The sequence below is a fragment of the Pinus tabuliformis genome, chromosome 6 (assembly GCF_031772625.1).
Source record: "Pinus tabuliformis cultivar Carrire ecotype Pingquan chromosome 6, CPIR1, whole genome shotgun sequence".
NCBI lineage: Eukaryota > Viridiplantae > Streptophyta > Pinopsida > Pinales > Pinaceae > Pinus > Pinus tabuliformis.
The window spans coordinates 239,272,376-239,297,960 of record NC_142292.1 but is presented as its reverse complement, the minus strand read 5'-3'; the positions used below and the strand labels follow the sequence as shown (position 1 = coordinate 239,297,960).

The 25,585-nt window shown below is 40.8% G+C and overlaps 1 protein-coding gene across 1 annotated transcript in view; it reads left to right on the top strand.

The window, feature by feature from the left end:
* LOC149258285 (serine hydroxymethyltransferase, mitochondrial-like) overlaps positions 1-25,585 on the top strand; it is a 139,439-nt gene that overhangs the window by 42,973 nt on the left and 70,881 nt on the right. Inside the window, exons 4-5 of the mRNA XM_089409150.1 lie at positions 3,927-4,048; positions 4,215-4,291. Of these exons, the coding sequence (XP_089265276.1) occupies positions 3,927-4,048; positions 4,215-4,291 (199 nt within the window). The remainder of the gene's footprint in view (positions 1-3,926; positions 4,049-4,214; positions 4,292-25,585) is intronic.

Below are 25,585 nucleotides of genomic sequence, written 5' to 3'. Positions count from 1 at the left end.
TTTCGAATTTCACTTAAAACCCATTTTTTGTTAACTCAAAAATTAACATTTTGGATTAATTTCTTCAAAAATTTGATTTTGACTTAACCACAAAGGTCTAAGGGCTCAATTTTTCTTAAAATATCTATTTTTGCCTTGGTGGGGGACCTCCAAAATTTGACTTTTTTTGACCCACGAATTTTTTGATTATTTTCCACTAAGAGAAAATTTAATTTCTCTATAATAACTTTTGACTCTAAATTAATTGATTTTCTAGCTAAGGATTTAATTTTGATTTAGCCAGAAAAATTAATTAATTGACACAAGAGTGGATTAATATTTTTTCCACCCTCAAATATTTTAGCCATGGTGTCTAAGTATGAGGGACCATGCATTAAAATAATTTTTACATCAGAGATTCCAATTAATTCAACCCTCAAAGGGGGAATACACATTCGTGATAGACCTTCATGACATTACTCAATTCTGCGACACAATATGATCTAGTATAGACCAAGTGATTTGTAATAAAATAATTTAGCCAAATAGCTTAAATTATTCCCAAACCACTGTTACAAAGACTCGATATAATACTAGGACTCACTTAAGATCTTGTCAATGAATTCCACCCTAGCTTTAGGGTTTAAGCTGAAGGAAAAACTTTGTCGATTATCCGTGTTTAGAAACACACATAATTCAGTGAGGTTAAAAATGTCCTAGGATGAAATTCGTCACCAAAATCAAAGGCTTACCTAGGTGTTGTTACAAAATTAAATAGATATACTAGCGTCATTTACATTATAACTTGCAGAAATTGGGTTTACAATGATACAATGTGCTTGCTGATGAACCTAAATTTTGAAAAAATTCCTTCAAGTCTTTGATCCTGCTTCCTTGGACCGTTGACAAAAATGTGGTCAACAAGTCTCAAATCAATTGTCAAACCATCTATACACTGCTAAGCCGGATGGGGGCATGCTGGTCCAAGTGCATCATCCCATGAATAATGTGGTGCCAAGCGCAAACTGTTGGGTGTTATAGGTGCCAATGGAATGGAGTGATGCTCTGCAAGTGATAGGAGTCCCATCGCTCTCAACGCTTCACCTGTAGGGTGTGATATGTTCCTCTAGTTGACTTGAGCCCTAGTTAAGTTGCCCAACCCATGATGAAAACCACCTGCCGATCACAAACAATGTGCAGTGTTGCATCTCTACCCTTAGGTACAATAATCATTAGTGCATCTACGTGAACCAAGCTTGCTACTCAAGGGAAAATTACCACTTCATACAGGGCTTCCCTTCCAAATTCAAGGCTTTGATCTCATAATAATGTTACCTCCTTAGGTAGGAGTGGCTAATAGACGATCCTGTTAGGTATTTTCAGGCCCTAAAGGGAAAGACAGCTACCAGGTACATCCTTCAATCAATAGGTGGCATGTGAATAATGATGGAACAAAATGGGGATAAAGGGGTTTAAAAGCAAAATGTCATGGTCAAAGGGGTATCAATGATGAGGAAGTCGACATTCTGGGCATACAAATGTGAGGAAGGAACAATCGTGGATACATGAGTTACCTTGACTTTTCCACCCTTCTTATCGCTTTTTGCTTTTTTCTTGACTTTTCTTTGTATTACTGCTCGAAGCTCTAGGAAATGAGAGCATGTTGTGTATGATGTATAGTAGTGATTACGCCCTTAAAGGTGGGGTAGTTCATCGCCCACCGGGGGTTGGGACATGCAAGGGTTCCTTTTAATGATGTAATAGAGCAACATTGGCCCCAAGAATTGGGTGATGGCCATAATGATAAGGGGTAGAGCTCATGCTTGGCTTTTGCCCATGTGTTAATATAAATGTCCCATCCATCTTTTTCATTTTATAATTTTCTTTCTTTTGTTTCTTGCTTGTGGACATGTTATGCTTTTACTTTTCTTTTAGTTACATCAACCTCTAGGGCAACGTTTCTAGGCCCGACCCAGATATGTGGACAAGGGGAGGGGGTGTGCTAGTGCCTTGTGGACCCAGAGGGGAGATGGTGAATAGGGCTTGTAATGTGAGGAGGGTAGTGATAAATATGGAATGGGAAAACAGGACCATGCTACGAAAATCGGGGTTTCCCAAGTAGTGCTCTTCCTAAAGCCATGGGCCAATAGGGGAGGTCCCACTGGACTATGATTGAAGATTAACCTCCTATTTAAGGTGAGGGAACAAAACAACGGTCAAAACCCTTATTCCTTCCAAGTCACCCCTTAATCCGTGCCAAATGCCCAAACAAAAAACAAGCACAAGCACTCGATTGCACAATGAATAACATACCTTTTGGATCAGATTGCCCACCTTCTAACATGTTCTCTTGACAAATGGTCGAGGAAACATATGACTAATGCAGGTGGCGGAGATAAAATGGCATATTATATCAGCGCTACAAGGTGGCTGTCGGGCTGCCAGCTGCCAACTGGAAGAGGATGATTAGGAGAAAAGTTCTCCTAGGGGTATCCACTTTTGGTGGGTAATAGTAATCATTGTGGTAACGCCATTAGTAGAGTCCTTTTTGGGAACTGCTTATTAGTTGGATGAACAGTGGCATTCCCCCAACTACTGTGTGCATAAGACCTCTATATGCATAAAGATGCCCCCTATTTTGAATTAAGTTATATCACAAGAGGAGGCAACATCATTCTATATTGTGCACTGTATCTGTTTCTCTTTTGTACATAAAACTGTAAGAGCTTCATTGACAGTCCTCGTGTTCTTGTGAATGATGCTATGATCGTTCTTTTTCTCTCTATTTTATTGAAGTTGTGTACGCATATTGTTTCTTAATTATCTGTCTTATTTGTCATTTACAGACTTGTAATTTTGGGTGGATTTACTCCCAACATCCATCAGTCTGCTGGTGGCAGCACATTAGAGAAATGTTATAGAATACATGTTTCAGTACCTAGATGTATAACCCTGCCATTGTGATTTACCAAGAAGATGGTAACTTACACGCAAAATGACGGTAAATTACAAGAAAAAAGATGTTCAAATTGCGAACTTTAGTCTAGAAAATACAAGAGGAATATTAGTAAGAAAACAGTTTTGAGGATCAATGAATCTTCAATCATGCATCGTATTTCATTGTTCATAAAAATCTATCATGTCCTCTTGTGAGTCTATATATATAGAGAGAGAGAGAGTTAGAGAGATGCCATTAGCATGGCTGTACGAAAATTTGTGCTTGAAAAATCATTCCCACAGGCATTAAAAATAAATGGCAGCATTTTGGATGAAGTATAGTAGCTTTTAGTTAACTAAATTTATAGGGTGAAATGTGATTTCATAGTTAAATGAATAGAAAATAAAATGAAAACCTTGTTTGCGGCTTGGTCAAATTTGTTAGGTAAAGTCAATGCTATATGCAAGTGTGTTGAGCATTGTAAATGTAACTTGTAAGAATGGAGACCTGGAGGCACACCAAAATCGCTACAAAGTTTTTACACACAAGATCTGCATGGAATTAGGAAGTACACAGAACGGGATCTCAATCATGTTAAATATAAATTAGGAAGGTAGAACAACCTTACCTCATGTTAGCCATAGTGGTCATGATCATTGTACCTGTATGGTTGAGTGGTGAGCCCATCTCTGGAATGGTTTGGACTTTTTTTTCTTTGTATATGGTCAAGTGGTGAGCCTATCTCTGGAATGGTTTGGACTTTTTTCCTTTGTATATTTATTCTCTATAACAATTTGAATTCTCGCAGAGTGCCACTTAATCTGTGTTTGCTGGAGGAATTTTGAATTGTCTATTGTACAGTGTTTTGCTGAAGGTCTGAGAAATGATGGTGTTCTATTCGTGTAAATGAATATTTGTTTTATTCCAAACTTGATAGGTTGACATAGATGCTGTTGGGGAAAATGGCTATATCGATTCTAACAAATGATTTTTGTTTTGTTTTGTGCAGGGTCTTGAACTTATCCCTTCAGAGAACTTTACTTCATTATCAGTCATGCAGGCTGTAGGATCAGTCATGACCAATAAATACAGTGAAGGCTATCCTGGTGCAAGATACTATGGAGGAAATGAGTAAGCTACTAAATCTTAGGTCGTTAATAGGCTAATTTTAGACAGAGACCTTTGTTGTAAGCCTGTGAGTTGTAACCTGCTTTACTATTCAGTTTTCTGATACCCTAAGCATAAGAATGGTTTTGACATATCCTGGACTTTGTTCACTGCTTTGCTGCCAAAACAGATTCATTGACATGGCAGAGTCGTTATGTCAGAAAAGAGCATTGGAAGCATTTGGTTTGGATCCAGATAAATGGGGAGGTTGGTAGTTATATCTATTTTTTGTATCTGACTGGATTCTCCGAAATCATAAGAAGTATTGCTTTCTAAATGCTTGTTCCGATCTTAGCCATAATTGTGAGCATTGCTTACGCTGTTTTTTCTTGGCTACAAATTTAATCATTTTTTGAATGGTAGATGTTTCAATTGACGAGAAGCCTTGCATGTATAGGTATGGGTACATATGAAGTCAGTGGCCTGTAGACTAATGCTAACAACATCTAATATATGGTATCTTGAAATGTTGTAAACTACTCTCTATGCTACAGAGGTGACCGTTGGCATTCAAATAGATTGCCATAAAACTAAAATAAAAACCGAAATCAATCATAAGTGATTCTATTGAATATTTGTTTTGCACAACAGCATGATTATAAAATAAAAATGAAAGGTTTCAGGGTGCAATTGCTTGACATTCAATTTGTCAGCAATCAAGTCAACCTAGCTAAAACCCCAGGGGGTGAATAGTTATCCTCTCTGGAATCCATCATTAAGACTTAGTCAGTCAGTTGAGTAGCACTGTCAGTGGCAGTAATAAAATCGTGGTTTGGTTACCTGACATGAAGTTTGAGTGATACATCAAACTTGCTGTAAACCATAATTTGACTGTACGTGAGATAAGGCAATTTTTTCATGTCCTGTTGCCTCAAAATCTAGTAGGTGTTGTGAGAGGCCTCACAAGACAAGGACTGGAGCAAAGGACAACACTATGAGGTGGAGGCCCACTGTCACCACAGCCACCACCTCCTGCTCATTAATGGATTCTCATCTCAAGGGAGGCTTCCCTATGTAGGTCACCTAATAGATATTCAATGTCTAAGGCTAGGAGGTGACAAGGATAGGCTAAGGAACGATAATCAGCTTAAGGACAAGGCAAAGCGTGCCTTCCAAAGGCCTATCAAGGGCACAAGTGACCTAGGGTTTAGTAAATAAGCAAGGAGAAAATGGCTTACCAAGGTACACCAGGGCAAGAAAAGACTTGATAAGATGGATATGATCAATAAATGGAACAACAAGCATTCAAAAAGCACCAAGTTGAACTCTGGGGTTAGATTAGGGTTTACCCTAGGGAAAAATTAGCTAGGGCTTGTGGCATCAACTCTAAAATCGAAGAATTCACTGTGGGAAAGAGATGATTTTGGGGCCATGAGACACAAACCACGAATAAAACCCCTCTACAGGCCAATGCACTCTTCCTAGTTGAATTCGACCCTATCCCTAGCCTAGCAGCTTGTCTTAAAGGGCTGAAAATTGAAGAAGAGAGAGAACATTTAGGTTTAGGAAATTTTTTATGGTGTGATCACCTATGTGGAAGGCTATTGCTTGAGCCTTGGGTGATGGAGTCTAGAGGGAGATCTACTAATGGAAGAATAAAATCCTAGCACAAAGATTAGGCAATAAAAACCCTAACTATCATTTTATGAGGGGGTAAAATCATTGAATATAGCTTAACATGAAGATTCATTCAAGGGATTGTTACACATTCTGAAGGGTAATGTATACAATACTTTGCCAAGATTTCATAGAAAAATATTCAACAAAAACTACCACAAGAAAACAAGACTATTTCAGCTATGTCTAAATCCTTCAAAGAGGCTGAATTGGTTCACAAGTGATGATGAACAATGAAAGTGAGTGACCTTTATTTATATAAGGTCTACCTCAATAATTTCTAACTAATTAAGCCCCTAAAACAAGTTTGACATAAAATAATCTTGGGTTACAAGCTGTTAATTTTAGACAACAAATGGTATGTTCTATGCTTTAGAGCAATTTTACTTCAATTTCGTTATTAGCCCAATATCAATATTCAAATTAGCAATCACATAACATGATAGTAAAATGCAGATAGAACATTAACATAAACATAAACAGTGGAAGACAAGCCAAGACAAGAGGACACAAGATGTGGCAGCAGCCAGGGACAAACCCCAATGTGGGGAAACCCTTGATCAATTCTTCTTATAGTCTTCAATAGTTCAGCAGAGAGAGATAGTACAATTTACAAATCTAATAATTTATGACAGCAACAAAAGAGCCCTAACCAGAAAAGTCTACGCTGGTCAACAGGGCAGAATTGACCTTCAACAATTTGGTCAACTTCAGTCAACTTCGGCCTCCAAACAACAAGATGAATGAGCCCTCAAAACAACCCAGTCAAATCTGGTCAAACAACCAACTTGTGGTCAGCCCTCACTGTAGTCAACGTTGGTTAAAGTCAACGTTTGGCCCCAATTTTTGTGCCCAGAAATGCGGCTTGCCCAAACAGAAATACCTCACCCAAAAACGAAGCCAAACAGGTCAACGCATGCTGGTCAACGCTTGGTCAAACTGTCCAGAAATTCGGTCTCCTGAAATTACGGCCTCCTGAAATTTTGCTCTCCTGAAATTTCAGAGGTGTGGAGAGAGAGAGGCCCATAAATCCGTACCCAATCAATGAGGAGAGAGAGAGAGAGAGAAGTGTGAAGATGATTGTGTCCAAATGAGACTAAAGCATCATGTAGTTATAGCAAACGTTGAGGATGAATAGACATGACTGTTGGGCTTCTGGGCCTACATAAGTTTGCTGGCCCACTTGACAATTTGTCCATAATCAAAATAAATTCATAACTTCGTTTGTAAATGTCGGAATCGGATGATCTTTAGATCAATCCTACACCTCTCAGAGAGAGGAAAGATTAGTTGTCATAAATAAGATGACCCATGTGGAGTTTGGCTCTAGTTGCCAATTTTAACACAAGCCAACCCACTAGCTAAGTGACAAAATAAGCCATAATTTGCCACATGTGGGAGCAATAGCCTCGAAAAATGCTGATGTCATGCCCTTTTAGGGCTTCAAATGCCATGCCATGGTGAAGTGAGGCCTGAAAAAGTGTCATGATGATAGGATCGTCCAAAATTTGAGGAGATTCTCTCAAATCCACCTCATATCCTCATCTAGGGTCCCAAGTCTAGTTGGGGTGCCATCGTGTCAACTCCATGGGTCCCCAACTGTCAAAATAAGGCATGCTTTCGCATGGGTCCCCAACTGTCAAAATAAGGCATGCTTTCTCCAACTTTAAGGCTTCTCCAAGTTCAACAAGCCCACCCAAGTCTTTCAATGGTAGACTCTGAATCAAGTCTTGTCCATCAGGTTGTGTCAAGGCTCGCCTGGGGTCATGCTGGGTCCAACTGTGTCATCATGAAGAATCCTCTACGCTGCATCAAAGTAGATCAATGTCATGGGTTCGGAGGGTGCTTTGGGACATGTAGCATTTGCTCAAGTCATTAGGAGGCTCAATTCTCTCAACGCTGCATCTACTAAGTCATCTATCTCTTTGGAAAGGCCTGGGTACTTGTGGAGTGGGTGCCCTCAAGGTCTGGGCAGCTGTGGACCATCTGACAAAAACAACATGAACTCTAGTGAAAGCAACCATCCATTAGAGACTAGGATCATATATGCATCTAAGTGGATCAAACTTGTATGTTAAGGGGCATATTAATACTTCAAACAAGGATCATCTTTTGATGTCTAATTAGACCAAGTCTTGTAAAGGTGTTTCCTCCCTTGATAGAGGTGGCTAATGGTCAACCCGATTAAGTGCTTCTGTTAAAATTGGCAACTAGGGCCAAACTCCATGTGGGTCACCTTATTTATGGCAATTGATATTTTTCCTAGATTCCTCTTGTCGAGAGGTGTAGGATTGATCTAAAGATCATCCGATTCCGACAAGTATTTATGGAGATATGAATTTATTTGTATTTACTTGACAAATTGTCAAGGTTGGCCAGCAGCTAAATGTGTGGCACACATGCACAACAAATCATATAAGTACAAGTGAGGTTGATTCATTATCAACTCATCTAATCTCAAATCATCTTCTCTCTCCTCATCTTATTGGGCAAGCAAAGGAGCAACTTCTCTCACACGTGCAAGAAGAAGGACGAATTAGGGCAGCGTTGATTGAATTAGGGCAACGTTTAGGGTAGCATTGACTTTCTGGGCAGCGTTGACATTTCTAGGGCTGTGTTGACCAAATGCTGGGCTGTTTTATGGAGCATTGACCAAGGAAGACCTGCGTTGACTTTCTAGGGGCTGCGTTGACTAGCGTTGACCAGCGCTGACTAGTTAGGGCTGACCGCTGATTGTTGAAATTTTGACTGCTATTTTGACTGGTTATTGTGGACTGCTTTGGGCTGCTGAAGATAGCTGTTGAAGAACGAGTTCTTCAAGTTGACTAGAAGTCAATTTGGGGCTGTTTTGACTGAGTTTGACTATGCTAATTTAGGGTTTGCTGCTGCTGTTATAAAATTACAGAATTCTGAATTTTACTATTTCTCTCTGCTGAACTATTGAAGATTAAAGAGGAATTGATCAAAGGGTTTCCTCGCATTGGGGTTTGTCCCTGGCTAGCTGCCACATCTTGTGTCTCTTGTCTTGGCTTGTTTTCTGTCGATCGTTTAATGATCTATTTGCACTTTACTTTATGTTTATGTGATTGCTAATCAGTGGCTAATAAAAAGATTTGAAGTAAACTACTCTAAGCATAGAACATACCATATTTTAACATGGTATCAGAGTTGAGGTGAAGACAAAGCCCAAGCAAGAGCAAGAGCTAGAGCAATCACCGAAGGCTGTTGAAGCAATCTTAAAGAAGTCATGGGGTCCTCAGCACACTTCCCCGCTGAAGACAAACTCCTTGAGAAGTCTGACTATCACGGATGGAATATGTCTCTCGATCTGACATTAGAAGAGCAGGAAGTGTTGGACCATGTGAGAGGCAGAATTGTTGAGCCTCCATCAAATGCATCCACTGCTGCAAAGAACAAGTGGACCAGGGGAGAAGTCAAAGCAAAGAAGATCATTTGGGACTCTATCGACAAGTGCCTGGTGGCCTATGTTTCCGAGCTGACCACCTCCAAGGAAATCTACGATACACTGGTGAGTTTATTCATAGTTAATGATGCAAACCAAGTTTTGTTCCTTAGAAATAAGCTGAAGGAAATTAAGAAGGGCAAAGATGAGAGTATGCAAGCATATTTCTTAAGGATCATCGAGATCAAGAATGATCTCCTATCTATTGGGGAAGTAGTTCCTAATAGGGAAATGACTATCACAACTCTCGGAGGGCTGCCACCTGAATGGTATATATTCAGGACTACTCTTCTCAACAATAATGTAATTCCTGGATTTGAAGAATTGATGGCAAGATGCATTCAAGAAGAAACAAGGATGGAAGAGCAAGAAATGCCCATGCTTAAAGGCAATCCCTCTGCCTTTTCTTGTCATGATAAAAGGAGAAACCATTCCGGGGCTAAATCCAAAGGAAAGGTCAGACTGAAAGGTGGAAGAAAAGGACGATGTTACAGTTGCAACAAAATGGGCCACTATGCAAGGGAGTGCCCTGATAAAAGGGACTCACACCATGACGATGACCAAAATCACTCTCAAGGCAATCAAAGAAATGGCAGGCACAATGGCAGAGGTAAAAGGAATGCTGGAAATAAAAAAAGAGGTCAACCCTTCAAGAAGGCAAGAAACTCCAGGTATGAATCTAACGTTGTTAACAATAAGCAAGATGAATATTATCTACCAGCAACCCTCTCTATTACTGCTCCCCCAGACTCGCTGGGAAATTGGCTTATTGATAGTGGTGCCTCAAGGCACTTCACTGGTTACAAAGAAGTTATCTCTAATCTGATAGAAAAGGAGACCAACCAAGAAATTGTTCTTGGGGACAACTCAAAATATCTCGTGAAAGGCGTAGGGAATGTCACTCTTCAATTGAATCAGGGAAATACAATTCATTTACAAGAAGTCCTATATGTACCTGATCTCAAAAAGAACATGGTGTCCATTTCGGCAATGGAAGACAAAGGCTACAAGGTGGCCTTCATCGATATCAAGGTACGTGTATGGAAAAAGAATTTTAAAGATGCTTTCACTCTTGGGTTTCGAGTTGACACATTATATTAGGTCGGAGGAAGTCTGCTGGGTGTCATGTCTTGTGACACATCTCTTCAGTTCGAACAATGGCATCGGAGGTTTGCTCACCTTCATTTTAAAGCTCTACCTGATGTGAGAAAAATGGTGACTGGAATGCCCGAGTTCAAATTAGAGCAAGAAGGTGTATGTCTGGGATGTGCTGAAGGAAAGCTCAAAAGGGGACCATTCCCCTCAAGCCAAAGCAAGACCTCCGATATGTTGCAGTTGGTTCACTTTGACATATCTGGTATGATGCCTGTGAATTCCTTGGGAGGATATTTATATTACCTCACTTTTACAGATGATTATTCTCGCAAGACTTGGATATACTTCCTGAAAAAGAAGGATGAAGTGTTCTCTTGGTTTTGTCACTTCAAAGCCTTGATCGAGAATCGAATCGAAAAGAAGATCAAGATCTTAAGGACTGATAATGGGATTGAGTATGAATCCAATGAATTCCATGACTTTTGCAAAGAGGTTGGCATTAAGAGGGAGACTACAACACCATATACTCCTGAGAAAAATGGTGTGGCGGAAAGGAAGAATCGTACGATTGTGGAAGTTGTCCATGCTATGCTTCATGATCAAAGACTTCCGAAGTTTCTATGGGCTGAAGCTGCAAATACCGCCGTATATGTGCAAAATCGATGCCCTCATCAACCATTGGGTTCCAAGACTCTCGAATAAATGTTCACTAGTAAGAAACCCGACGTATCTCATTTTAGAATTTTTGGAAGTTGCGTATATTTTCATGTGTCGAAAGAGAAAAGGAATAAATTGGGTGCATCTAGAAAGGAAGGAATCTTTGTGGGCTATAGTGAAAATACTAAGGGCTATAGAATCTATGTGGCTGGTCAAAGGGAAGTCGAGATTAGCCACGATGTCACCTTTGACGAAGATATGGCTCTTAGCAAAGTTGACAATCTTCCTACTCTAAGGGAATCTAAAGAAGCCGACACCAGGAAACCGGAGGAAAAGGAAGATGAGACGATGCTTGATGTGGAAGAACCTATGGATCCTATTGATACCCCTCTGTAAGAGCCTTCCTCTTCTAGGAAGAGGCCTTCATGGCTTAGGGGGACACTTGATGATGCTGAAGGACACATTGCACCCAGAGGGACTTTCCGGGAAAGTAAGAAGCTGACCAGGTATCAGGGATACTTGACCATCATGAGCACGATCATCCAAAATGAGCCTTCATCATTTGCAGAAGCTGTCAAGCATCAAGTCTGGAAGGATGCTATGACTGAGGAATATGAGTCCATCATGAAAAACAATGTCTGGGATGTGGTCCCTAGACCTCGGGACAAAGCCATTGTCACTTCGAAATGGCTTTACAAGATAAAGCATGGAGCTGATGGAAGCGCTGAAAAGTATAAGGTTCGTTTTGTCGCTCGTGGCTTCTCTTAGAAGGTAGGTATAAACTATGACGAGATATTTGCACTTGTTGCCTGATATACCACCATCCGCTCGATCATAGCCCTTGCTACTTCACAAGGATGAAACCTACATCAGATGGATGTCAAGACTACATTCTTGGATGGTTCGATCAAAGAGGAAGTCTATGTGGAACAACCCGAAGGATTTGAGATTCATGACCGGGAATCTCACATGTGCAGGTTGAAGAAAGCCCTTTATGGGCTGAAGCAAGCACCCTGAGCATGGTATGAGAGGATCGATAACTACTTGATGAAGCTGGGATTCACTAGGAGTGAAGCCGACCCTAACCTTTACTTTAAGGTTGAAGATGGCAAACCTCTTATACTGGTGCTGTACATTGACGGCCTCTTTCTGACAGGTGCAGACCCTCTCATTCTCAAATGTAAGAGGGAGTTGGCTTCCGAGTTCGAGATGAAGGACCTAGCACTATTTCCTAGGACTGGAAGTCTGGCAGAAACCGGGGGAGATTTCCCTATCTCAAGAAAAACATGTGGTGAAGATATTGGAGAGATTTGGTATGGTGAACTGCAAGCCCATGACTACCCCGATGGAGCTTGAATTCAAGAAGTTAAGCGGTAGTGTTGCCGGACTTGTTTTACAAAATGCTACTGAGTATCGTCAACTCATCGAAGCATTGATGTTCTTAGTGAACTCCTGTCCGAATATATGTTTTGCAGTCAACACGTTGAGTCAACATATGGTTGAGCTTCACCACACACTTGGATTGGTGCCAAGAATCTGTTGAGATATCTTCGTGGCACAATCACTCATGGGTTGAGATACACTACTGGAAATGTGAGACTACATGGATATACCGATGCTGATTGGGCAGGCAGTGTGGTGAACTGAAAGAGCACTTCCGGATGTTATTTCTCTTTTGGATTTGCCTCGATATCCTAGATGAGAAGGAAGCAAAAATCGGTGGCTTTGAGCACTGCCGAGGCAGAGCACATTGCTGCTAGTATGGCCTCTTGTGAGGCGGTCTGGTTGCGGAAGCTATTCAGTGAGCTGTTTGGATTTACATTGGATACTACCGTGATCCTGTGTGACAACCAGAGCGAGATTCGTTTATCATAGAATCCCGTATTTCATGATCGCTCCAAGCATATCGATATCAGGTACCACTATATCTGGGATATGGTGCAACGGGGACCAATGAGGCTCCAACATATCGGTACAGATGAACAGGTCGCCGACATTTTGACAAAGCTCGTGGGAAAGGTCAAATTCTTGACTTTCCGAGAACGACTTGGTGTCGTTGAGACTTAGGGTCCCATTAAAAGTAATTAATTATTTTAATAAAACTGTTTCCGGATGGAATTTCCCAAAACGATTTCTTGGTATTGGAGAATGCATGTGTTTAAGCCTCCTTGCAAATTTTGAGGCCTAGAGCACATCCAATGCTACCCCAAATCAACAGAAAAGACCCCCATGAGGAATCTATAAATAAGAGAGAGGTGAAATCATTTCATCATCATTGATTGGTTGGATATCTTTGTTTTTGAGTTGAGGCTTCTAAGGGTTTTAAGAACCCGTCTTCTTTTGATTAGGTTCAATGGAGATGATCCCACCCTAGCTAATCTTCTCTATTGCCTTTAAAACTATTTGGCATAATTCTTTGAGGTATCTTCTCCATTTGGTTTTGGCAAGCAAGAAGAGTTCCGTGGATTAATTAGGAGGCTGTTTGAGGCGTATTCTCTGCGGCAAATCAAGGGCTTTGGATAAGGGCATTTCTTTGGCTCTGATTAGGCAATTTGGGGTTACTTTGTGACTGTGTTGAAGTGTGAAGTCTATCATTGGAGGAGCAAGGGCTACCACTCCCAAAGTAGACCGAAATTCTGATTTAGATCTGCGGTAACCCTAAGGAGGATTATTTGAGTTAATGGAGCTATCTATGGGTTAAACTTTGGTAGCATAAGCCTCTTAGCCACGTTGACATGATTCCAGGGCAGTGGGTCACTCATCCATGCAGGGTTACGGGGGAGCATCCCCCCCCCTGAATCCGCTCCTGAAGCGCGTTCCAAGCAGGAGTGGATTAGGACAATGTTTTTTCATTCCCTGGCTTTTTTTCGCAAAAAAAATATTTGCAAGCACGTTTCAAACGCATATTTTTTTCAAACAAACAAGATTTTATGAGTAGGGCAACCTAATATTGAAGCATATGGCCTTAATATTGATGTGCAATTCATGGTAATGTTAAATTTTTTAAGTGACAATGTTCTGGATCAACAAACTATGAAGTCTCAAAATAGACAGAGTAACACTGAAATCCCTAGTGACATAGAATCAAACAATCTCTCTGTTTCTTTGTCTTTTGGGTTACGTTTATAAACAATGTGTATTTTTCTTTAGAAGAAATACAAGTAAAAAGATTCTATGGTGTTTTCCATCATACATCTCTCATTTTGTGTATTGATACAGAGAAGAAAAATTCTTCATTAAGGATAGATATGTCAAGGACCCTATCCTTTGTTAGACAGAGGCAAATAAATCAATGGGCTATATAGCAAAGAAAACTTATGTAACTCTCTGTTTGAAAGTTAATGAAGATCTTGTTTTTGTTAAAACAAAGATGCAATACAATAGTGTAGCAAAACAATAGATATAGAAAATTAAAAGAACAATGTGTTCAGTCCCACTCACAGGTAATCAAAGCTTCAAAGGGCCTACACATCCTCGTTAACAACTACAAAATGCCATATACTTAGAAAGGACATTGTCATAAGGTTTTGTCATAAAAACCTGGGTCAGGGTTGTGAGGGAGTGCCGCCCCCCCTCCACACCCTCGAATCTGCTCTCAAAGCGCGCTCCCTTCGAGAGTGACCCAAGGGAGCGCGATCCCAAAATGCAATTTTTTTTCAAAAAAACAAGAATTTTTGTGGGGGGCAACCTAATGATCAAGCCTACGGCCCTAGTATTGATATGCGATTCATGGTAATGTTATCATTTTACTTAAATTTTTAACATTACCATGAAATGACTCAGGATGTTTGAGAGTGGTTTCGACCCCATTGGATTTCATATGGAGAAAGTAGAATTTTAGATCTCACTCAAAATCCAACAGACTTATGAGTTTTTCAGGATTTCAGGATTGAGGGGATTCAATGTTTCCATTGGATTTTGTCATGTACTAGGATATGTACTATGGAACACGTATTTAATCAAGAGCATCGAGCCCTCTATGTACTTTGATGTTAGTGACATTGGTTGTCGAATTCCTCTATCACGACCCTACTAAAAATGTATCCATCACTCAAGCAAATCTTGACTTGACATGCTACGTTTTTTCTATCTTATGTTAATGCTTAGAGGGTGATAATGATGACAAAGATCCCAAGATAGGCAATGATTTTGATGATATGTAGGTTTTTGTTGTAGCATGATTTTTACGGATGCTAGAGGCCATCTACAACCTATTTGTTTATGTATTTTCGGTTCATAAATGTATTGCACTCGATGCTAGTTTGGTTATGTGTACCGTTACATGCTATATAAGCATGATGTTATATGGCTTAATCCATGTTTTTATGCTTTTTATATCTAATTCATCATTTCTACATGTTTTTGTTGACATATATGCATCAAAATATATAAAAATATATATTATATAAAAATTTGCTCTCGACCTGGGAGCTTTTAAAAATGTTGCTCCCCGCTCTTGCTTCCTATTAAAATTGTAGCAAGGAAGGGCTTCTTTTGACTTTTAGTCAAAGAAGCAAATTCAAATTCAGTCTCATAGAAATTCGAGTTAGCTATCAGTTAACAGTGTGATGTGGCCTATCACTAGTTTATTTGTCAGTTAATTCGAGTTAGAGGGCTTTCAGTGAGTTGTGTACTAGTTGATTGCTAAAATTTAGCAATCTGATTGAGTTAACTCTAGTGTCTGTCAGTTAACTGATCTCTAGTTCTAGAATAGAGATAGTCTTGAGTTCAGTTGAGTAGTTTGAATTTTGTTAACTCAACTGACTCTCAATTAACTAGTTCCAGCCATAGTTTTAAAACCAGGCTGGTCCGAATCGGATTTGGCTGGGTTGACCAAGACATACCCTTGCCCGGGCCGACTTGGTAGAAAAACGGTCAGGTGGCCGGTCTGTTACTGAACCGGCCGAACCGGTCACCGACTCGGTCGATACAGTAATGGACCAGCCGACTCGGTAATGGACCGACCAACTTGGCCGAGCCTGTCTTAAATCGGCTAGCTTGGGCCGCGAGGAAAAAGGGTAGCAAAGTGGACTTCAAAGTGAGTTTTTTCTTGGCTTTTTTTCTAAGTGCCTCTACCTCCCCCCTAAGCCAATAAAAGTGATCCAACCCCCTCACATTTCCTCATAGCTATCTCATTGAATTTGTGTGAGCATTTGTGAGGTATTTGTGAAGAGTTGGAGTTGGTTTTCTCACTACTGCTATTGCTATTACTTCTACAATTGCAGTTGGATATCTTGATGAAGAGGAGAAACCATGAGTTTCCTCGTCTGACTCCGATTTAGAGTCTGAGCTAGATGATGTTGGCTTCTCTAGCAGTAGTGACTACTGATGTTTTGTTGTAGAGGCCATTTAGAGCCGCCTTTGTTATGTGTTTTTGTTCTGATCCCTATATATTACATTTATTGGACAATGCACTGGGTGCCATTTTCATATAATAGATATATTCATGAGCATACTTTGATCATATGTTGTCTTCTCCCTATATTCTAATGCTTTGAGTTTGGAAACATTAATGAAAATATTTAAAAATATGTTTTTCATAAAAAAATAAATATTTAGTGTAAATCCCCCATATTTAGTGTATTTTTTACAAAGATCGAGTCATTGAAATCAACTAGTACGAGTCAATACAGAGTCGGAGTCGGAGTCGATACCGAGTCGGAGTCCAAGTCAATGTTGACCCTTGGCTGGTTCGGAATCTGAGTTCGAGTTTTAAAACTATGGTTCTAGATGCTAAAATTAGCTCTAGTCAGTCATGCAATTTGGATTGCCTATTGAGATTGGAGGAAGGCACAATTGTAATCATTATTGTACAATAGGTTTTGTGTATAGGCTTGAGAATTGAGTAGCTCTATTTCTCTTTAGAATTGTGCAAGGAAATAGGAGAAATTCCTATATTTTAAGGGCCAAATTGCGCAAGGAAGTAGAAGCTTCGTTGCAGGTTTATTTGTTTAAGAGTTGGGCAGTTCTTGAATGGAGTTGATCAGTATTGCAGGGGATTCAAGCTTGAAGTGGATTCTTTGTGATAGATCAGATTGCTAAGTCGATAATACAAGCAAGAGGGGTTTTTCCTAGTTGGGTTCCCTAGATAAATTTCTTTGTGTGATTGTGTTTCTATTCATTTTTTTCTTTTTGCAGAATTTTGGTAGAGAAATCTTGTGTCTTTTGCAGATCAATTTGCTCTCATTAGCAATTGCAAGATTTCAAAGAATTTCTACACTACCTGCTTCTGCTCTTGCTCCCAAGCAACATTGCATCCATGTACTAGTCAACCTAGTTTATGGGCGCTGTTGCCGCCCATCACACACACCGACTAGTTAGTGAGAAAAACCCTTAACCCCACAAGGTGTGGTGTGAAAATTCCTTCAATCAAAATCCTTACTGCAACAACTGATGATATTACTCCTATTTGTTAAATTCCTTTAAACAAATTACTTGTAGTTTTCCACGACAAATATTGTAATACATACACTGCAGCCTTCACTTAATTAAATATTATGCGGAAATAAGAGACTAAGCAAGAAATAAAATACAACACAAGTGACACCGTTATTTTTGGTCAAATGTCCCCAAAAAAACCCAATGTGGGAAAACTGGTGCAACAGATTTGAGGGTTTTATTATTATGCAGGAGAAAATCTGAGCACAATTCTTGGATGCTCAACTAGTAATCTGATAAAGAGAGAAATTGGACAAAATGAATGGTGAAATGATCTCACCTTGTCACTAGGAGAATCCAAGTCTGATCACGTTGAACTGGAGCCTCTGTGTACCCTTTGCATAGCCTCTGCGTAGAACTGCATCACTCCTACGTAGTTCCTGCATCACCCCTGTTGGGTATCACGCTGCTCCTTCTCTGGACCCTCTATTGGTTGGAAAATCCGAATCTCTGCCTCTCAGTCTCACACCCCGGCTCTCGGCTACTGAAACTTGATTTCCTCAGCAAGAATTCGATCTCCCTCTAAGGCCTGCGCTGTCACTGCGTCAGCTCTGCGTGGGCCAGTGTCTACCTCTCTCTGGACGTCATTCTGCCCTCTCTCTACCTCGTACTCTCCGGCCCAGGAAAACTTCCTTCTTTCGGATACTCACTGCCCCTCTCTGCAAGAAATCTCCTCGATCAGAATTTCCTCCTGAGAACTTCTCACTTCAGAAATTCGATCTCTTGATCTCTCGGTGTGTTTTCCAAATGACCCTCAAGCTCCCTTAAATAATCTTCTTGTTGACATTCAACAACCCATATTAAAAGCTAATCAATGGCTAAGATCATTTTAACTTGATCCTTGTCTTCTTCTAGAAGTTACACCCACAATTAAATTAATACCCATTAATATTTTTAATTTCCTAAGTTTAGACTTATGATGCCATTAAAAAATATTAATTATTTTAATAAAATTGTTTCTGGGTGGAATTTCCCAAAACACTTTTTGGGTTCTTTGGAATACATGTGCCCAAGCCTCCCTGCAAAATTTAAGGCTTAGAGCACATCATATGCTACCCCAAATCAACACTCCCTCGTAGTGAGGAATGTGCTCTAGCAAAATACGCTGCGACATACTATTCTGACTCTGAAGCATTGTCCTCTGTCTGCTGATGTTTGACATGCTGTCCACCAACCACTGCGCTGTTGCTGCAACTGTACTACTACTGACACTGCCACTGTCAACATTGCATCCGCACTACAACTCCCTCTTAAGTGCTACATCTGTGCTGCTGCTAGCACTGCCATTGCCAACTGCCACTACGCTGCAAACTGTTGTTGCTACTCCATCAGCAACGAAAAAACATCCAAAATTACTGAACTAACTGTGTTCAATATGATACCACATGAATGATGGAGCCTGACTGCTGCTAGTCTCTGCACTGACCTTCTGAATCTATTGCGCTGTTGCCGACTTTTGCTCTGTGCCATCTGCACTGCTGCCAAATCTTCTTTGCACTGTTCAGTCTCTGGCGCTCCTAGCCACTGCAACTATCTCCCCGACACTCCTCGGCACCATCCGACACTATTCCATCCTACTACTTTTGATCTGGGCTCCCATAGCAAAGATATTGATCCAAGAGGTGGAATCCTCAAGGATCTTGCCCATCTGTAGCTCTTTCGAACTACAACTCCAAATCAACCCACCTCCCTCCTGGAGGTATCTCAACTGTCATGGAAACTCCTCCTCTTCGATCTTTGTGGGTGCAGCCTTTAGATCGTGCTTCTCATCCTTGTCCTTATTCTTGAGAGGACACTAAGTAGCGTAGTGACCCATCTCACCACACCTAAAACATTTGATCTTCGAGATGTCCTTCTTATTTATCCGTTGCTCCTGCTGTCCCTTCGATGCAAGGGCTGCATGATCCTCCTCCTCCTTGGGCTTCGACCCACTGCTGCTGCTTCTGTGAACTTTAACCTTGACTAAGTCTCTCCTCAACTCCTCTTGTTTTAGAGCTGCCCACATCTCATCCCAATTCGACAATGTTGCTTTGCCCAGGATACTCTGGACAAAGACTTTCCACTCATCTGAGACAAAATTGAGGGCCAGTCTAACCAACTCTGAATCCTGAGGTGTATGCCACGCAACAGACAACTCATCATAGGTTTCCTTCAGCTTCGTGAGGAATGGATCCACACACTCTCCCTTCTACATATGAGCAGATCTCAACTTCTGCTCCAAGTACATCTTCCGCTGCTCGGAAGATCCCTAATATAATGTAGCCAAGGCATTCCACATCTCCTTAGCAGTCCCTTTGCCAGCGACATGAGACACCACGTGATCCTTTACTCCATCAAGGATCATCCTCTTGGCCTTCGCCATCTCTGGTCTATACATCTTCAACGGATCTGGATCTGCTAGTTCAGCCACCATGCTGTCGATGTATGTCTCGAGGGCATGCTCATCTAGAAGGAATGACATTCTAGCCTTCCATATGACGTAGTTGGATGCTATGTCCAACCTGTCTTGATTCGTCAAGCCACTAGTTGCCATTTTTGCCAAAAATAGAAAGTCGAATGACCTCCTCTCTGCTCTGTGCTATTGCTGGGCTAGCCTACGCACTCCTTGTTGGAGCTAGTAAAACTGTTGCCCCTTATTGCTGCTCAGCTCTAGAGAATTCGAATTCCTTGGCTAGGAATTCTCTGAGGAAGAAATTCCCTCAGCCGTGCTCCTTCTCTTTCTTGTGGCGATCTTCTGCCCAACAAACTGGTTGCAAAAGAATCTGAGTCCCATCAGCTCTCCTCACGCTAAGGCTTCAGTGCTGCTTCCTTTGTCCCGACAAAAAGTCAAACTGGAAGCCCTTCTCTCCGTCGACTCACTCAGAGAGAGACTGCCTCGAATTTTCAGCCCTCCGGCTAAGAACTGCGCAAACCCTCTGGGGTTTTGAACTGCTACCTCCTGTAACTTTTCGATTTCCCTCTTCTGCTCAGCGCTGGGTTCTCTGGCACTGCTCTTCTTGTTCCACCTGCAGCTCTGATACCATGTGAAAATTCCTTCAACCGAAATCCTTACTGCAGCAACTGATGATATTACTCCTATTTGTTAAATTCCTTTAAACAAATTACTTGTAGTTTCCTACGGCAAATATCGTAATACATACACTGCAGCCTTCACTTAATTAAATATTATGCGGAAACAAGAGACTGAGCAAGAAAGAAAATACAACACAATTGACACTGTTATTTTTGGACAAATGTCCTCGGAAAATCCCAATGCGGGAAAATCAGCGCAACAGATCTTAGGGTTTTATTATTATGCAGGAGAAAATCTGAGTATAATTCTTGGATGCTCAACTAGCAATCCGATACAGAGAGAAATTGGACAAAATGAATGGTGAAATGATCTCACCCTGTCACTGGGAGAATCTAAGTTTGATCACGTTGAACTAGAGCCTCTGCGTACCCTCTACGTAGCTTCTGCGCAGAACTGCGTCACCCCTGCTGGGTACAACGTTGCTTTTTCTCTGGATCCTCTGTTGGTTGGAAAATCCGAATCTCTGCCTTCCGCTCTCACACCTAGTCTCCCGACTACTGAAACTCGATTTCCTCAGCAAGAATTCAATCTCCCTCTAAGGCCTGCGCTGCCACTGCATCAGCGCTGCGTGGGCCAACGTCAACCTCTCTCTGGACGTTGTTCTACCCTCTCTCTACCTCGTACTCTCTAGCCCAGGAAAACTTCCTTCTTCCGGATACTCACTGCCCCTCTTTGCAAGAAATCTCCTCGATCAAAATTTCCTCCTAAGAACTTCTCACTTCAGAAATTTGATCTGTTGATCTCTCGGTGTGTTTTCCAAATGACCCTCAAGTTCCCTTAAATAATCTTCTCGTTGACATTCAACGACCTATATTAAAAACTAATCAATGGCTAAGATCATTTGAGCTTGATCCTCGTCTTCTTCTAGAAGTTACACCCACAATTAGATTAATACCCATTAATATTTTTAATTTCTTAAGTTTAGACTTGGGGTCCCATTAAAGAATAATTATTGTAATAAAATTTGTTTCTAGTTGATGATGGCAGCAGCGTTAGAATGAAAACAACCTAAAGCGCAAAATAGATCTGCTCTCAGTAATCGACTTTGTTCTTATTCGAACGAAAGTCCTTTCATATAATTTACAAATCTCCTTAACAAACTTTTCAAAACCTCTATAAATTATTTTCTAACTGTTCATTCGCATTTCTAAACGCCTTTTATATGCAACCTTCATGTAAACACTGCGCTGACAAATTAATCGATTGAACAGTTCCATCCACTTCGAAGTCGATGAACATATGCACACCACGGACAGCTCCGATCATAACAGAGATGGGGACGCAAGAGTTAGTGAGGGCAGGTTCGCTCTCGGCGCTATATCTGCAAAGGGAACCATCTGCATAACAATCGATTTAGGGCGATCTACATCGCATGAAACCACGCATCAACAGTTAACACACATATACCAATTGCGCACTGGAAAACGCCAAACAACCCGATCCGATTCAAACTGAAGTCACCATGCGTTATCATTGCACTGCTCCATAGATTTCGGCCCGATCGAGTCAGAAACGCCAATTGCTTTCAATTGACCCAATCCCGATGCGATATACTCGCATTCGTCAAATGACACGGTTATAATATTTGTGCATATCGATTGACTGATATCCGAAACGCATTACAACGCATTTTCTACAATCGGCGGTCACACAAACATATAGATATATCGTTCATTACCACATCTAACACCCCAATCAAACTCCGATGCGCGATCTCAGGAATCTGTGGTTGCAAAATTCCGGTGTTCCGATCCGATCCAATCGGAGATCATGTTTCAACTATTCTCAACTCTGCGTTTTAGAATTCCTATCCGAAATCGGATTCGGCAAGCCCAATTGCTGGTTCACCAAAAGTGACCCACGCTCTCCCCGGTAAAATTTACAAGATCTTTAATATTAAAACTAAAACGCAATCACATTCAATCACAGAATTCAACACACAAACTTTTCCAGTTTCGCATACATCGCCGCACACAATGTGAACTTATTTATAAAACAGAGTCCCTGCGTTTATTCCATTTGTATAAAAAAAAACCACCTCTATTACACACAACACACAGTTTTTTTTCACAATCTTCTGAGCTCTCGCTCTCCAAGATCACACACTCAAAACTCCCCCCTCACACCTTCAACCTTTCTCTAATTTATACAAATATGAGAAACTATTCTTCTCAGAATAGATTTCTTCTAGAGTTTCTCAACAAACTAATACCCCCTATTATTTAGCATTTTCCCTATTTTGGTTCTATTCCACGCAGGGAAAGAAACCAACTCTATTATTATGCCGTATTTAATTAAACAACTACAATTCTCCTAAAATAAATAGCAAATTTAATAAAATATATTATTTAAACTATTTCTAAGTCTAATATATTTTTAACTAGCCACAACATGTGACCAAGATGTCACATTGCTGGCTAAGTGCTTGATGCTCCTGCATCAGACTCCCGGGGAAGAAAACTAATCTTGTAGTTGTTTGGAGTTGATCCTCATTCTCTGTAGCTCTGCTGACGTCCTCTACTGGTTCCTCTTTCCACTTGGTCAAACACTGATAATGAGTCTGACTCCTGGTTCTCTTTAGCACTTTCTTTTTCCTTTTCCCTGCTTTGGGCTTCCGTCTGTTATGGGGTCTCTTTGTGGTTCTTCTTCTGGCTTTTAGTATAGGTACTATTCTGCAATACATGACTAAATCACCTGTTTGGAATTCCTTTTTCCGCCTCCTCATATCGGCTCGCTGCTTGTCTTTGCTACTGCATTCCTGCCATCTGCTTTTGACATCTCCCTCAAATATGCTTCTAGGAGTTAGCCAATTCACATCTACTTGGATCTTCTTCGGATCCCATTTCAGCTCTTCTTTAGAGACTGCATATTCCTTCAAATCTTCATTCTTCACCCTGATGGTGATTTTATATAAGGCTCGAGAATTTGAATTCATGCGCCATTCAACTTCTTTCTTCGGACTGAGTGCTATTGGCACAACACATGGATTAAGGCTTCCACTGATTAGCCATTTATCCATCAACTCTTTCACTTGTGTTCCAGCTTCGACATTTTCCTGCATTACCCTGTAGGCTACTTTATTCGACACACTGACTCCCGATATTAGATCATTATGTTCACTAATACTCCTGATGGGTAACAACTCATCCACAACAATATCAGCACAATCATTCAAGAAATTCTGAATTTCTTCAGGTAAATCTTCTAAATTTGTAGAAGTTAAAATTACCTTGGGTTTGCCAACACTAGTAAGATGCATCTCCTTACCCTTCTCATCTTCCTGCAACAGGATCTTCTCATTCATCAATGTAACACTGTTTCCAGCTGCTTCTTTATCAGCTTCAGCTTTCAACGGCAGTAGTGTATGCTTATTCCCATCTTTTTCCAAAGTATAAGTATTTCTTCTGCCATCATGAATGGCATTTCGGTCAAATTGCCAGGGCCTTCCAAGCAATATGTGGCATACATCTATCGGCATTACATCACATAAAATGACATCATTATAAGTACCAATCTGAATTTCAACTTGACATTGTTCAGTTACAAAAATTTGATGGCCCTTTTGAAGCCACGATACTTTGTAAGGAGTGGGGTGTACTGTTCTCTCCAACTTCAACTTGTCCACCATCTCTGTAGAAACAAGGTTGTCAGTACTACCGCTATCAATTATCAACTTGCAACACTTACCCTTGGACTTACATACAGTTCTGAATAAAGTCTTCCTTTGAACTGGTTCTTTGGCTTCCTTAGCTCCTTCCAGTAATACCCTCTTCAGTAATAGGGACTCTCCGTCTTCTGGTGGTTCCTCTTTAGCTTCAGGTTGAGGAATCTCTTCCTTGGCTTCTGCAACATTCACGTTGCGCTGGTTTGCTGATCTCTGATGAGGACAATCCCATTGTACATGTCCCCATTCACCACATGCAAAGCACCAGACATCTCTTCCTCGGCCTCTGCCTCTGGGCACAAACCTTCCACGGCCAAAATCTCCTCTTTGTGGTGCTCTATTGCTCGCACTCCCTGCCTCATTCTGAGAGTGTTGAACTTTGGATTCAAGTATCCTTCCTTCTTTCGCTGGATTCTTACCTCTGTTTCTCTGGTTTTGTTTGCGCAATAGTTTTTCCTCTGCCTTCAAGGCTGCTTGATAGGCATCCTCAACAGTTTTCAAACTTAACAGGCTAATCTCATCTTGGATCTCATACCTTAGCCCATTAATATACCTGGCTACTTTCTCCAAATCATCTTCTACATGCCCTGTTCTGATATTTAACCTGTAAAATTCTTCAGTGTATTCTTTAACAGACATTCCTTTCTGCTTCAGATTTTGCATCTGCTTAAAAAGATTCAAATGATAGTCTTTAGGCAAAAACTTGGCTTTCAGTTTACTTACCATTTTATCCCACTGCTTGATCTTAGATTTCCCCTTTCTCGCTCTTGATGTCTGTAACTCGTCCCACCAGATGGCTGCATGGCCCTTCAGTCTAGTGACTGCAAACTTCACCCTCTTATTCTCCTCAATCTCTTCATAATCGAAATACTGATCTATGGATCTGATCCAATCCATGAGCTCCTCGGCATTTAAACTTCCTTCATACATAGGAATTTCTATCTTGGGTTTGCTTCCAACTTTTGCCAGCATCTTGAGGACTTTGGCAGTTTCATTTTCTTCTCCTGCTTCCTCCTCTTCATCAGATTCTTCTGAAGAACTCTCAGTTCTCTCATCAGGTGCTCTTCTCTGGGCTGTTTCCATTGTCTCCATTCGTTCACGCAGTCTCCGCACTTCTTCTATCAGGACTGCATGTGGTTCTGGTCTTCCTCGACCAATTCCTCGCCTTGGCGGCATCTTTGCTGCAACACCTGTGACTGGCTCTGATACCAAAAATGATGATGGCAGCAGCGTTAGAATGAAAACAACCTAAAGCGCAAAATAGATCTGCTCTCAGTAATCGACTTTGTTCTTATTCGAACGAAAGTCCTTTCATATAATTTACAAATCTCCTTAACAAACTTTTCAAAACCTCTATAAATTATTTTCTAACTGTTTATTCGCATTTCTAAACGCCTTTTATATGCAACCTTCATGTAAACACTGCGCTGACAAATTAATCGATTGAACAGTTCCATCCACTTCGAAGTCGATGAACATATGCACACCATGGAC